Source organism: Perkinsus marinus (assembly GCF_000006405.1).
Source record: "Perkinsus marinus ATCC 50983 genomic scaffold scf_1104296949592, whole genome shotgun sequence".
Lineage (NCBI taxonomy): Eukaryota > Perkinsozoa > Perkinsida > Perkinsidae > Perkinsus > Perkinsus marinus.
This window is the reverse complement of record NW_003209868.1, coordinates 51,021-64,926: the sequence shown is the minus strand read 5'-3', so window position 1 is coordinate 64,926 and position 13,906 is coordinate 51,021. Positions and strand designations below refer to the sequence as shown.

The 13,906-nt window shown below is 47.7% G+C and overlaps 7 protein-coding genes across 7 annotated transcripts in view; 4 read left to right on the top strand and 3 right to left on the bottom strand.

Moving 5' to 3' along the window:
• Nucleotides 1-1,188, bottom strand: part of Pmar_PMAR018224 (conserved hypothetical protein) — a gene marked incomplete at both ends in the record, with an annotated part of 3,810 nt that extends 2,622 nt beyond the window's left edge. The window contains 5 exons of the mRNA XM_002778381.1: nt 48-151; nt 389-488; nt 675-801; nt 860-974; nt 1,024-1,188. Coding sequence (XP_002778427.1) covers nt 48-151; nt 389-488; nt 675-801; nt 860-974; nt 1,024-1,188 — 611 coding nt within the window. The remainder of the gene's footprint in view (nt 1-47; nt 152-388; nt 489-674; nt 802-859; nt 975-1,023) is intronic.
• A 1,304-nt stretch (nt 1,189-2,492) lies between these two features.
• Nucleotides 2,493-3,776, top strand: Pmar_PMAR018223 (vacuolar amino acid transporter, putative; the record flags this gene model as incomplete). The annotated part of the gene is made up of 1 exon (XM_002778380.1): nt 2,493-3,776. One exon carries the CDS (start codon nt 2,493-2,495, stop codon nt 3,774-3,776), a length of 1,284 nt encoding a protein of 427 aa, XP_002778426.1.
• Nucleotides 3,777-4,642: 866 nt separating this feature from the next.
• Pmar_PMAR018222 (Enkurin, putative) lies at nt 4,643-5,990 on the bottom strand (the record flags this gene model as incomplete). Its single annotated transcript, XM_002778379.1, has 11 exons — nt 4,643-4,670; nt 4,720-4,829; nt 4,880-4,963; nt 5,009-5,063; nt 5,105-5,153; nt 5,194-5,310; nt 5,361-5,474; nt 5,517-5,620; nt 5,667-5,724; nt 5,770-5,881; nt 5,928-5,990. The coding sequence occupies 11 exons, from the start codon at nt 5,988-5,990 to the stop codon at nt 4,643-4,645; spliced, it is 894 nt and encodes a 297-aa protein (XP_002778425.1).
• Nucleotides 5,991-6,210: 220 nt separating this feature from the next.
• On the bottom strand, nt 6,211-7,827 carry Pmar_PMAR018221 (GDP-mannose 4,6 dehydratase, putative; the record flags this gene model as incomplete). The annotated part of the gene is made up of 11 exons (XM_002778378.1): nt 6,211-6,336; nt 6,389-6,574; nt 6,643-6,768; nt 6,817-6,864; nt 6,906-6,984; nt 7,031-7,144; nt 7,194-7,248; nt 7,297-7,369; nt 7,411-7,494; nt 7,541-7,630; nt 7,678-7,827. The coding sequence occupies 11 exons, from the start codon at nt 7,825-7,827 to the stop codon at nt 6,211-6,213; spliced, it is 1,131 nt and encodes a 376-aa protein (XP_002778424.1).
• An 850-nt stretch (nt 7,828-8,677) lies between these two features.
• Nucleotides 8,678-8,850, top strand: Pmar_PMAR018220 (hypothetical protein; the record flags this gene model as incomplete). Its single annotated transcript, XM_002778377.1, has 1 exon — nt 8,678-8,850. A coding segment is annotated over one exon (173 nt), but the record flags the coding sequence as incomplete, so codon positions are not given.
• Nucleotides 8,851-9,710: 860 nt separating this feature from the next.
• Nucleotides 9,711-11,754, top strand: Pmar_PMAR018219 (conserved hypothetical protein; the record flags this gene model as incomplete). Its single annotated transcript, XM_002778376.1, has 8 exons — nt 9,711-9,826; nt 10,124-10,195; nt 10,241-10,331; nt 10,384-10,471; nt 10,515-10,595; nt 10,643-10,743; nt 11,467-11,612; nt 11,673-11,754. The coding sequence occupies 8 exons, from the start codon at nt 9,711-9,713 to the stop codon at nt 11,752-11,754; spliced, it is 777 nt and encodes a 258-aa protein (XP_002778422.1).
• Nucleotides 11,755-11,958: 204 nt separating this feature from the next.
• On the top strand, nt 11,959-13,681 carry Pmar_PMAR018218 (conserved hypothetical protein; the record flags this gene model as incomplete). Its single annotated transcript, XM_002778375.1, has 12 exons — nt 11,959-12,117; nt 12,165-12,261; nt 12,311-12,404; nt 12,452-12,546; nt 12,590-12,698; nt 12,748-12,872; nt 12,918-12,995; nt 13,045-13,135; nt 13,181-13,277; nt 13,329-13,406; nt 13,465-13,565; nt 13,607-13,681. The coding sequence occupies exons 1-12, from the start codon at nt 11,976-11,978 to the stop codon at nt 13,679-13,681; spliced, it is 1,182 nt and encodes a 393-aa protein (XP_002778421.1). The 5' UTR covers nt 11,959-11,975.
• Between the last annotated feature and the right edge of the window lie 225 nt (nt 13,682-13,906).

Below are 13,906 nucleotides of genomic sequence, written 5' to 3'. Positions count from 1 at the left end.
CAGTTTATGCAACCCGCCCAGCGTCAATTATTTTTGACTTTTACTACCCTAGAGGGTCCTCACGAAAACACGCTATATGCAACTGGTCATAAATAACCTCTTCCAGCGACTTATTCACTTCTTCCATTTCTCGCAGAATAACACCTCTTTCCTGAAAATGAGAATTTCCGCGAAATTCTACGCACTAATCTATTCTTAGAAATTTAACAACTACATTAACAATTATTATATAACAACATGCATCACATTAACAACCGCTATTTCACATGTAAACTCCCTTTCTCAGAAAAAAAACTACTTTACATGAAAGCCATAAAACATCACACGGCTGGATCTAAATCCTCACACACGAAACCCCCAGGCATGGATTTACTCTTGCTGGCCCTACCTCCTCAATAGCTCTTCGTTCAAGCTTGGAGTGCTGAAGTATATCCGATAGTATGTCGAGGCCTTGACCAACGCACTCGCGACGTGTCTTTGCATAGTATCTGTGGAGAGTATTAGTTAAACTTGATATCAAATTTAATGTGATAATAATGAGATTAACCGTAAAATGAGGGTGATAAGGTCTAAGTGACCAACCGAAATTAGAAACCGGCGGTTAGAAATTCACAACTTTATATCAGCATCAATACCACACCACAGTGAAATACACGAACTTGTGAGGGTATTACACTGTTTGTTCTCGAGAAGTATAGGCATTCAGATGAGCTCCAATATCTTCAACTTCTCTCTCTAGCTGAATTCTCGATCTCCGCTGCGTTCCTTTGAAAGCTAGATGCTCTAGAAAATGGGCCGTGCCTAAATCGGGCCAGATTTGAATCTTACACTGATCGACCTAAGATATTTTTCAACTTACCATTGGTTTCCTTCGTCTCATATCGCGAGCCCGCGTCAATCCAAACCCCAACAGTAGCAGACTCCGTGAAGGTGTGCTGAGTAGCAACACGCAGCCCATTGGGTAGGGTGGTCACCTACCACACAAACTGATACAAAAACCGTAAAATCCAAATTCAAAATTACCTTTGTTGGTGGGGCGTTGAAAAGAGCACCTCCCAAACTAGCTGACATATTGCTTATCATACGCCTATCGAGGAAGCCCCTCCGTCCTGTGCGTGCTAGAGCTGCTGCTGCTGGATGCACAGCCAAACTGTGGGAGAGATAAGGAACACTTTTTTGTACCAACATGTTGGTGACAATGAAAAACTTACAAGGGAAAACACTCCCATTTTCACCACCCTAGTAGTGTTGGAATATATCTGTGCTTTCCTAAGCTGAACTTATAAAAGTGAGAGGGGGGAAGTTTGCAAAAAAACAAGAAAAAAATCAAAAAATTTCCTGAAAAATTTCATGCTATCGTAGTTGTCCATGTGCAGATTTTCTCACACTACGGTTTGCACTACCACTACACTGCTGCATTGAGTCGTTATAAGTTACAACTACTATGGTTACATATCTTTATCTCGGATGTAAAAGATACAAAATAGGCCCGATTCCGTCACATTTCTCCTTCTCGACTAACACAATCACTGAGGCAGATGAAAATTCAACTCACCTCGACTGATAAATAGACGACAGCAATTGTGCTAATGAGAGATTCAGCGCGCTCGCCCAAAAATTGGAACTTTGAACCTGTGCATTTCGTGTGATGTTGTTGCTGCTGGTCCTAACTGTTAGTGTCAGGCTTATTGAGACCTTACTTTATCATCTATCAGTTGCTGGTGAGCGTGCTGGCTCCTTTTGCCCACCCTCTGCCACCCGGTAGTTTCTGGTTGTCTGCATCTTGACGTGCAATCCTCAACTATGTGAGGATGGCTGTCCGATGGCCACAGATGAAGTCGGCAGGGCGGGACGAGTTGAGTTAACGAGTTTTGGGTGGGAAGCTGCGATCGGGTTTGTGTTTGCACTTGGATTTATCACCCTTGCCGGGTCTATACACTGTATGACTGCACTGTATAGTATACAGTGCAGTCATTGCATTCTCTTAAATAGGGTGAGGACATCACCGAGCTCCTCTTGCCATATCTCACGCAATATTAGTATCGCGGTCATCAGAGTAGAACTACAGTATGTATTGTAAACCCTGTACTAATAATAACTCGCAGCGGACGAGAAAGTCACTCTCAGTGGGTTGATAAGAGGCCACTGTTTCCAACAACGCTGATAGATCAGCATAAAAGATGTACAGAATTTCCACAGAAAACTCAGCGTATTACGCAGCATTTGCAGGGCCAACATTGATAATCATTATCAGACCAATCCTACTAAATCTAGCTGCCACGATCAGATGCACTTCATTTTCCATGACGAAATCGCAGACGGTTGACAGCTAGATGCCCTCTTGCTGTCTAGTAAAAGCTAGACCATCTACTAAACTGTAAGCTAGCGAAAGCTATAAACTGCTGCGTTGGACGATGGTGATGCGAAGCACAATGGTTCATAAGTTGATTTGTTAGCTTGTTCATTTCCCCTCGAAAGTTTCCCTATAAGGAATGTCTCGTTCAGCATCAACAGACTCGAGCAAAGTCATCGAGGAGATGATCATCCCTGGTGGTTGCTCTGATGCAAGGGCAGTGTTCAACCTAGTCATGACCGCGATTGGTCTCGGTATAATGACACTTCCTCTAGCATTCGCCCGGGCCGGCTGGATAAGTGGTTACATTCTACTCGTTGTCGCCGGTGCCTTCGTCTACTACAACGTAACTCTTCTTTGCGACGGTCTGTGCATGAACCCTGAGAACCCCAAACGCCCCATCTCGTCTTTCGAGGACCTCGGTCGAATTTGCTACGGCAAGGTTGCTACTGTGATTAACTCTGTTACTTTGCATCCTCTCATGTTGAGCGCGTGTGCGGCCTTCCTCATTTTACTCGCTACTAGCATGTACAGTCTCACCGGAGTGTTGTCGTATAATCTATGGCTTCTCATCATGACCATTCTCATCATGCCTTTCTCCTGTTTGAAATCCATGAAGGAAATTAGTTTCTTTTCAGCGCTTGGTGTAGCCTCTGTTTTTGCTACTGTCATACTCGTTGTCATTGCCAGTATAGATGAATACGTAGCCGAGACTGTTGACAATGATGCGATCACATATCATCTCTCTGGAGGCCCCATACAGCTCATCTCCGTTTTCTGTACATTCCTGCTATCATTCAACGTCAGCATTACCGTCCCCACCATCATAAAGGACGTCCGCAGACCTCAGAGGTTCCGACGAAGGGTGGCTTTCATATCGTTCCTATTGGTTGGTGTAGTTTACCTCTGCATAACTACTGTGGGGTATTTGGCCTTTGGTGACTCTATTGCCAATTATGACACTATGATCGAGGCTTTCTCTCCTGCTGATCGCGACGATTGGACTATCTATTCCTGGCTTATCAACGTATGTGCAGTGATACTCGTGGCCACGCACTTTCTGGTCATCATGTCCCCGAGTGCTCAGCTCTCCGACCATCTTTTACACGAGAATCTTACCAAAAAGTGGACTAATCGTGTGCTTGCGGAAGTTGTCCGTTGTGCCTTCCGTATCCTCCTTGTGATATTCTGTGCTCTCGTCGCCTTGCTCGTCCCAAGCGTTGACAAGTTGGTGAATCTCTTGAGTGCAGTGTTCGTGGTACTCATTGCGTTGGTCTATCCGACTGTCTATTACTGGAGAATTTTACACCTCCAAGGTGTTGCTCAGAATCGTTGGCTATTGTGGCTTCAACGTGTTTTGGTTGGTATTGCTTTCATCGCCCTCGTCTTCGGCACCTACATGGCTGTAAAAGACTTCTTCTAGTAGTAGAAAAATGATACCATGACCTGCCCTGTTGTTTGTGGAACTATGTACGATCATTTTTATCATATTATCGTATCGTGAATAGTAACCTGTTAGTGCCCTGGGTTGGCGTTAGCATCTTACCCTACCAGAGAACTCGTATGAGATTCTCTATCAGTGGTCTATCGAGCAGATGAGTGTCTCTTGTATCGATCACATAGTAATTTGCTTATGTTGCTTGCGCCCTGGGATGGCGGTAGCATTCCTATATTATCGAATTTGTGTTTTTTGCGGTTTTTCCATCAGAAATGGCCGACTGGGGAGTCAGTAACCCGTACGTGATGGACATCGCTGTTCGACGTGTGTAGTGTTTATACCAACATCGTCGCAAGAATGCTAACTATGCTGTCTTATTTCATCATTCCGTTGTGTGTTATGATGCCGCTTGTGAAATCTCGGCTCTACTTTTAATCACATTAGTGTCTCTTCTCTCACCATCTAACTCGAAGAAAACTTTCTGCCTATCACCACATCCTCTTTGGTTGTTAATCATAGAAACTTCGAATTAGACTAAATCAGGATATCTATTGATAAAACGATTTCAGTCAGCGTGACAGATAGGAGAGGTCAGCTTTGATCGAATATCAATTTCGTTTTTCTGCCGGTTACCTTGAAGGACGGGATTCATCTGTTGGTGGGGATTTATCTTCCCGCAAACCTTATCGCTTTCTTTGTAACTCGCTGATATACGAAAATTATTGTAAGAGTGTCACGCTTGATGGATATTTGTCTGCCCGAAAGTTACAACTTTAACGCAAATACGGTTCACATCGTATACACCATAGGTTCATCATCACTTTCATGCTGTGCAACCCCTTCCCTGTGTATCACATCGAAGTGTCAATCAATACCCGCCTGAAAATTGACCATACGTTGGTATCAACTCTCCTGACCTCGTCCTTACCTTCGATTCAGCTTAGCAATATCGTTCTCAATAGCCGCAAGCTGTGCTTCAAAACTCTCTTTACGCCTGGTTTTCCCGATCGTATCCAACTTGGTGAGATGCGTCATGCACTAACACAAACATCATCATCATCACCACAGACCATCCCGTCGCCCTTCACCTGATAATCAGCATTGACCTTCTCCCACTTCTTCTTAAGTGCCTCGATTAACTCTAATCTTTCCTCATCAGGCAACGGTCGTATCTAACAACTCTTCCACAAATGTCCTCAGACCTTCCGAAACGCTACCTTGCCCTGCTCCTCCTTCCTCTGTTGGTCCTGTAATTGCCGTATATAGTCGTATCTGAACGTAATACCCCAGCAACCATCACTTTAACGACTCACTCTGATTTGATGTCGGCTTTGATCTTCTCCAAATACGCAGGTACTTTCCCTACCAACCACATCAGAGACCCCCCAGACTCGACCCTCACCGTAGTCAGATTTCCTGAGATAGTCCTTGGCCAGCTCCCCATACTCACCGCCTTCCACCGGAGGAGGAGGTGCTTTTAAAATGTTGTCTACAGCGTTGGCAGTGATGAAATTCTTACCTAACACGTCACCAGCACCAACAGCCAGCAGAGCAGCATCTCGTCCTTACCGGACACCAGATTCATGACGGGTCTCTCACCCGACTTCGGCAGCGCCGGCTTGATCGCGGCGTGAGCCACTGTCGCCTTCAATTTCTCTGGGCTCTTCTTTCGGATCTCCGTCACTGATTTAAAAGTAATTGCCACACACTCCTCCATATGCTTACGAGACTCAATCCTTTTGTTTTTCTCGAACTTCCTCAGAGGCTTTTTCGGATCAGGTTTGGCCGACCCGACAGGTACTCCAAAGGTGGCGTGCGGTTTATAGTAACTAATTCCACGTCCAACGACATACATCTGAGCTTCAACGCTCCCACATGTGTTCAGTAGGCTTCGGTTTCTCCACCTCCTGCGATCCTGCAACGTTGGATATACCTACATCACAACGAGATGTAGCGGAAATGTGGTATGAACTTTTACCAGGCTTGCTAGTCTGAGCCGTAGTGAATGTACTAGAAGTCGGGGGTATGGTTGCTGAATACTTAGACTTATGTCTCGCCGGCTTTGGCTTCGGCAACTCCGGCTCGATAACCTGCCCGACGCTGCTCCTTCCTACCTTGTGAAGCCCTCAATACTACCAGACCGTACACAGACTCATGAGGACCATCATCATCATCTCCGTCGAGTCTTGCTGGCATCATTATAAAGAATTACGTGTACCTTCTTCCGTGTCAACCCACAACCCTTACGATTAACAACACCATGCAGTTGCAACTAGTATACGTTGAATTCCGCAACAGACGAGTCGCTGGTCTATATCAATGTCTTCTACTATACACTCCTTCTGGAGGTAAGCCATACGTGCATCACACCAACTTGTTATACGTTAAACGTGAAAGTAAACACCTCCTCCTCCTCACTCTACTGCTTGCTAGTCTTCTCACACGCGACTGGGCTCGGCAACTCCAAGCCGAATTTCTCGAACTCATGTTGCATCATATCAAAGATGAGCTCATCAATGTGCACTTCAGGTTCCCACCCAAGGCCCTAAAAAATGAGGCGGAGCGATGCCGTAAGACAAGACCCGTCCATAACCCACCTCACGAGCCTTAGTAGCATCACCAAGGAGACTCTCCACTTCCGCAGGCCGGAAGTAGCGCTCAGAGACCCTTACTAAGACCCTGGAAGGGTCGGCTGCATCCACCCCAACCTCCTGCAGACCATGACCACGCCATTCGATGGTGATACCGGCGAGACGAAAGCTGCGTTCCACGAACTCTCGAACCTAAATTGGGATATGCTGATGAGAAAATTAAATTTTCGAGCATTTCCACTGCTGGAGACCCTCACTACTGTCATCTGTTCACCAGTGGCGATGACGTAGTCCACAGGCTCATCCTGTTGGAGCATGAGCCACATAGCTCTGACGTAATCCTTAGCGTGGCCCCAGTCTCGTTTGGCATCCAGGTTACCCAAAACCTACAGTGGGTCCAGTCAAGAGAGGCTCCATTCCTAGGAGTATACTACCACATCCTTCTGCCGGCCTGCCACGATGGAGGCTACAGCATCAGTGACCTGAATGACGCCTTCAAGTGGGGTGGGAGAAGAGGAAGTACCTTCTTGGTCACAAAGGTGCCTCCACGTCTTGGCGACTCATGGTTGAATAGGATGCCATTGCAAGCGAACATACCATAGCTGAAGGGATATATGCGATCAAGGAAAGGGCAGCTACTGATACCACCTCTCTCTGAAGTTCACCACGATCCAATAGGCATACAGCTTGCTAACGCCATAAGGTGAGCGAGGATGGAATGGCGTCTTCTCAGTCTGGGGAGTTTCAGCTACCAAGCCGTACCTACGACGGGAGAAGGATACCCCAAGGGCTTTGATAATACCGTACTTACAGTTCGCTCGTTGAAGCTTGGTAGAACTTACAGTCCTTCTCAAGGCCACATGTCCCTGAGAAGTAGCGATGGTGTGGTATTAATTAACATACTCCAGTGTTACTGATCGCCTCGAGGAGCCTCAAAGTCCCAATAGCAACAACGTCACTCGTATACTCCGACATCTCGAAAGAAACCTGACAGGGACTCCACGAGGTAGTAGGCCCCCCCCTCTCACCTTGACGTGTGACTGAGCAGCGAGATTGTAGATTTCAGTAGGTCTGACTCTGCCCATAACGGAGCAAAGGTTACTGCTGTCAACCTAACAGAACGGACAGGTCGCCGGCAGATAGAGTAACGGTGCTGACCATATCTCCGTAATGCAAATGCAGCCTATCAAAGAGATGATCGATTCTAGAAGTGTTGAAGTGTGACGACCTTCGGATGATGCCGTGTACCTGTACAGTTACCCTAGGAGGATGACTCAGGAGGGACTTCACGTTACCTCGTAACCCTTGTCAAGTAGGAGCTCAGCGAGATAGCTGCCGTCCTGCCCAGTGATGCCCGTAATAAGAGCAACCTTCCGGTTCTCCTTATCGGTAGAGCCACTGCGGACGGTGGGGACGACTGGAGTGGTAGAAGGGGATGCACGCATATGCTTCGAGGGAATCTGGAATCTCCGCTGTGCGCAAAATTTATTTCCTCGACTGTGGCTGGGAGAAAGCCCACACAGCCCCAACTCTACTGTAGAGGAGCTGTAGAATGCCAGTGAGTTGCTCAGTTCACATTACGTCGCTTTGGGATGAGTGCTTACGCATAATTAAGAGCTCGAGAAAATCGTCGCGCGCCACGAAATTACGCGCACGCCCAAAAATCAGAGGAATCTTGGTTGTGAACTTTCCCCTGTCCGAGAGGGGTGTCTATTGCTTGATACGGCTTGGCTGAATGACTCAACCGTTGTGTGGTAGACCCTGTCCGACAACGCGATCGATGTGTCCGATTCAGCGTCCACTAAGTTGGATAGAAACGTCGGGAGAAGGAATGCCTGTGTGCAAAAGACGTTTGTCACTAAAATTAGCATATTATCATCATAGAGAGGTGGCGAGGCGTCCGACTGGGACCCGACCTTGCAGGCGACAGGGGATACTGTCATGGTTAACACTACTGTACCGTCGAGACGTCTGTAGTGATGATGAGGAGGAAAGAGGTATCAACGAACTTATAATCAGAGAATTTCTCTGGAAAAACACGTGGTGCTGCTAGCACTACTATACACAGAGAAACGAGATGTTAGCAATGACTTGCACTGAGCGATGGTTCAGTGGACAGCACTCATAGGCTTGAAAGCTTCAGAGCTCTCGCGAAGTTGAGTTCAGTATCACCGAAGTAATCACCGAGCAAAACGTAATGGGAACTCAGTGTGACTCCCTCGTAGTAGTACTAAGCTTGTGAACGCCCACCTCCTTGTCGTATTTATTGACAACAGTTGGCGTTATGGCAATGAGCGGTCCATACAGAGTTCGAGCCGACTCAGAGCAGTCGAGGGACGTCTACGCCTGTGACCTGGCTCGACCAACAGTGCTCATACCACGACTAACCATCGAGGCGTATGAAGGGAGGGTGAGGGCGTTGGCGGACACCAGGGCTGTGCTGAGGGACTGCTCTGCCATGATAAGCAGTAATAGTGACAATCTCACTCGCTACTGGGAGCCCTCAATAGGCCTGGCGGTCGCCGATGCTGGGGACGGCACTTTTCTCTTGCCCATTACTCTCCTTCCAAGACCTTTCCCGAGGGACCTGTAGGTTGGATATGGTAGAGGTCAACCTCGGAAAGATATTTCAGATTCAATTACGCCTATCATGCTAGTGCTGTGGTGACACGGCTGATTGATACGGCTGCTATCGACAGGGTGTGGGTAGAGGATGCGACTCGCAAGGTGATACCACACTTCGCCCACTTCTGCGGTGTGATACCCCAATAGTCAGGCTCGTGTCCTCAACCAACGACTAGTGGACATTTGGCGAGACGTGTACGTGGTCGGAGGAAGGAAGTATGAGGACCAGATCAGGCTGTAATGACAAGGGGACCGGTGTTGGGTCGGAAAACAACCCCATGAGGGCGTCAATGAAAATGCACTAGCTTAGTGGAGATTTTCCATAGCTTTCTCCCCCTCAACTATACATTCGATAGGAGGGGACATCGCCTGGTGGGAAAACTCGTTATCAGTAGACACAGTAAAGTTTTGCCCTGAAAAACTGTCACTCCCTTGGAGCTCCTCCGTCCCACCTAAGATATAGGCGTACGGAGACTCCAGTGATCTTTCATGTGGATGATCTTAGTGATTGCTACTACCATCACCACAGGTATCTCCTACGAGAAAAGTATCTGCGAGGATGCTCCCCTGGTCCCTTGCTCACTTTCAAAGCAGTCTCTGTAACGCCACACCTGGCAACTGCCGCTCAGAAAGTCTCTGTGAGATTAAGGAGGACAGCTCATCTGACTAGGATCTTACGGATTGTGTGCAGTGTCTTCATCGGATGACGACATTAACATCAGCGCTGGACAGAGTTGGTCATTGCGAGCTTCCTGACAACAAGACCGCCAACGAAATCGCTAGTGCCATGGCTGAGGCGGTGAGGCTCTATAATGAGAGGTAAGTCTCGATAAGTCAGCTCTCTGTCGAGCCGCAAACATAGACAGTACTGTGGTTTGAAATGGTCAATAGAGAGCTCTTACTCTGGGAGAGAAACTATGGAGTTCATCAGCGTTGTTTAAACTGCATGGTTGTGCTGAGGTAGACTATGTAGCTATCATAAAATCGTAGGGAAATGTTTGACAGTAACCCGGTACTGGTCAAGAGTTTTCTCTTCATTTCTTTCGACTGTTTTTGAGGGAAGGAGAGTAAACTGCTCGCTGTGCATTATAAAGTTGCGACTAGTCTCGGTATCAGATACCACAGAAGTTGTCATAACATTTGCATTGTCGTTGCTGATGACAACAGTAACAGCAGTTGCTTGATAGAGTAAGGCCTGTAGTCCTATCGCTGCCGGGAGCTGTTGCTGAGCAGGGCAGCGCTGTTGATGAATCATGCTACAGCTTGTCACAAGAGGACTATGAAGGAGCTCATCAGAGACGTAGAGATCGATGGGGATTTCTCGGTATAGAGCTGTCCCTCTACCTGCTCGATCATTCGCTCATGCCTCCTGTCAGGTTGTGCGACTGGCCGGTCGACTTGAGCCCAGTAGGTCAGTGGAGGTTGCCCTGGTTTACTATGAGGCACTAGAATACGACGCTGATGGTAGTAATGTGAGGGTAGGTCGCTGTTCGCATGTGCGGTGTAGATGAAGCCGCCTGGAACCTTCGTGGTAGGCTGGAGGAGAGCATGGCTGTACAGTGCCCGTCTGTCGTACTGCAGTTGCTGGGTGATGCCTCTGCTTTTGAAGAAGTATTAAGAGTGTCGTCGATTTAGGGAAGTCAGAGTTGCAGCAACAGTGGCGCAGTGACGCGAGTCTTATATCCTCTCTCAAGTGTGTCGACTATGCTCCTGATGACTTGTCGAGGTTTCTAGCGGTAGTGACTCTCATAGGACTTCCTTCTTGGATCGACACCCTCAGGTCCTCCGAGACGACTGTGGCCTTCCAACGCGTTCTACTGCGATACCATGTGTGGCTGTCGATGTAAGCTGTGGCGGGTATGGTCTTGAGGTCTTGGACAGCGCCGTATATTGGGGAACTCCCGTCAAAATGTGAACAAAGTTATCCTTCAAAGTTGATGTTCTTATCGGCTGATTTGTTTTCTTTGATCATTAAATTGCGGTTCCTATTGGCATAATTGAAATTTCTATTGGAAGCGTGAAATGAAACTGAGTTTTCTCTCTGCTAATATGGTCCTCTGATCTCAAGCGAAGCTCCAAACTGATATCTTTACTCGCATATGTTGGATCCTGGTCTCAATCGGCAAAAAGGTTCGTCAGTGGTATAGAGCGCAGGCATAGTGGCCCCATCCGACAAATAGATTCTTCCATGGTACAGACCACAGGCATAGTGGCCCCATTCGCCAAATAGATTCCTCGATGGTATAGACCACATGCATAGTGGCCCCATTCGGCAAATAGATTCCTCAATGGTACAGACCACAGGCATAGTGGCCCCATTCGTCAAATTGATTCCTCAATGGTATATACCTCAGGCATAGTGGCCCCATCCGCCAAATACATTCTTGAATAATATAGACCGTGTCACCACCCCTGGTGTCACCACCATCCTTCCCTCCGATCAATCATTGGTGTGATAGGTCGATGCCAGCATCAAGGAGGAGTGCGTTGTGAGTAAGGTCATTGAGGCTACTCAGTCAAATCTGAGTATTTATTCTTGCTTGGTCATGAACGGACCTGAGGTGGCTTTGGAGAGGATAGCTGGGCATGTATTGGAGACTCGAGGGTAGTAGTAGTAGGAGGAGGAAGGAGCTTGTATAGGCTAGAGGGACTGTGTTCGATTCAGTGAAGAGAGCTCGGAGGTCATAATTGATACGGCTCTGCTGACACCCCATGATGTGATTGAGGACAGTAGTGAGACTGAGTGATTGCCTGTTATAAGTATGAGTTCACCTTAATGATTTCACGATTAATGATCGAGTGGACTTTGTGTCCGTTTTATTGGTTCTCAGTGACGACACGTTGAGTTTGCTGGGGTAGGGTTGTCAGTGCGGCTACGGTGGCGTTAGGTGGTCGACACTATTTTGAGATTGACTGGAGCGCATCCTCAGACTGACGATTAACTTGTTATTAGTTCACGTTGTTCCTTATGCCGGAGTCTGTTATCACAACACCACCTCTAAAGAAGTTGATCTCGTGGGAGCAGTGGTCCCCTGAGAGGTACGAGCAATCGCTGAAGGCGATGGCTAAGGATGAGGCCACCCTCAGAGGGTGCGGTGCGATGTTGAGCAGTAGGAAGGGCATCACGAACTCCAGTCGTAGTGAGTGTCTTTGTCAGGTCTGGGTGTAGCGGTCATCCCCGAAAGCGACACTAAACCATTGAAAAGCGCAGTGCTCCCAGTGGCTCTTCTGCCGAGACCATTTCCCGCACGCCAGTGAGTTCACTGACCTAGTAGGTTCATCATGGACCGCCTCGTGGTTTAGGTTTGAGTCGGCATGGAGGCTTGGCAGTGTTATTACTAAGCTTGTTGATAACATTTCTATCGACCCACAATGGCTGGTGAACAGCCTTGAGGAGGTAGTCGTTTTCGTGCTGTTGTTGTTGATAGCATAACTTTACCGTAGGTGGCCAAAGCTGATGACTTTACGAGAAGATTGCTGCAAATTTGTCGAGCTGTTTACGTTGATGGAGGGCGAGACCACTCTGAAGATATACGAATGTATGACTCAATCTGCGCTGGCTTGACGAGAAGCTCTTTTCAGTCACCTGATTCGTCACGATTACCTTCCTACTACTGTGGGCGACCGTTTGCTGCAAGTTGAAGTTAATACAGTCTCTGCAGGCTTTGCAGGAATGGGAACTCAGGTTTCGGTAATGTGGGGTAATTTTGTGGCGCAGTGAAAAATTCCCCTATGCTCAGACCTTCCATCGAATGACCGCTTCTGCGGCTTTTGAAGGGCTCAGCCCCACCCAGTTGCCTCCCAACAAGCCAATCGTTGACTTTGCGGCTGCTATTGCCGAGGCCGTTGCTGCTTACAATGAGAAGTAACGGCAGTTGTCTCTCAGGAGTGTTTGACATAGTCGTTTTAGATTCGGTCGTTGCTCGCATACTATTTGTATGATGGTTGATGCTCCTGAGGACAACGAGTGCGACCAACGATTTTTAGAGTAACAGCGGACATGTTCCGTATCTTTACCAGGGAACCTCTTGATACAGATCTGTGCTTCTCGCCGACTACGGCATCAACGTCGAGCGCCGAACTATGACCGATCTTGCCGGCGCGGCTGTTGTAGATAGCCAGACTGGTGTAAGCAGCTCTGTGAGCTCAATCAGATTGAGGAACTCGATTCAGGTGGTTTCTATACCCGCATTATTGAATTCAAAACGAATGGTTGAAATTGCCCTTTTTTATTTCCGGACAGGCTATGGACCTACTCAGTATCTTGATGGTGAGAAAAGCGTCGTAGGAATCGAAATTGACGGTGGATTGGTATTGGCAGATTCGCACTGGGAGCTTCGTGAAAGATTGGAGAAGAGTAATGCTGTCATGTGCCCATCAGTGCCTCAGCAGCTGACTGGTAGGCGGAGCGAAGCGATTTTCGTTTGCTGATTTTTAGACCGATCGGCTCATTTCAGGCACTAAAAAAGTGCAACAGCTCTGGTACAGCGATCCCAGTGTGATGAGTCGCTTTGGATTGACACAAGAGGAGGCTAATAGGATGCGGGAGCATTTCGCTGTAGGTGTGGTTGTGGTGATGTGGTGATGGAGTGGTACTAGGTACAAGTGGACCCCTCGGAGGACAAGGACACCGTCGCTGCGGCGTTGAAGGATCCGTCGGCCTGGGTAGGGTGATTGATTAGATCGTCGTCATCTACTGGTGTTGGAATATATGTTCGGTTCTCTCAGCTGGTGCTGGGACTCTTCTCACTGTAGGAGTTTACATAGGACTTCACGAACACATGTGGTTGCCCATGTGGAAATTTCCATCCCCCATTCAGGTGTTGAAGCCTCAACGTGAAGGAGGTGGTCATAACATGTACGGCGATGAGCTTGTGGAAGCCCTCACGACGACTTCTG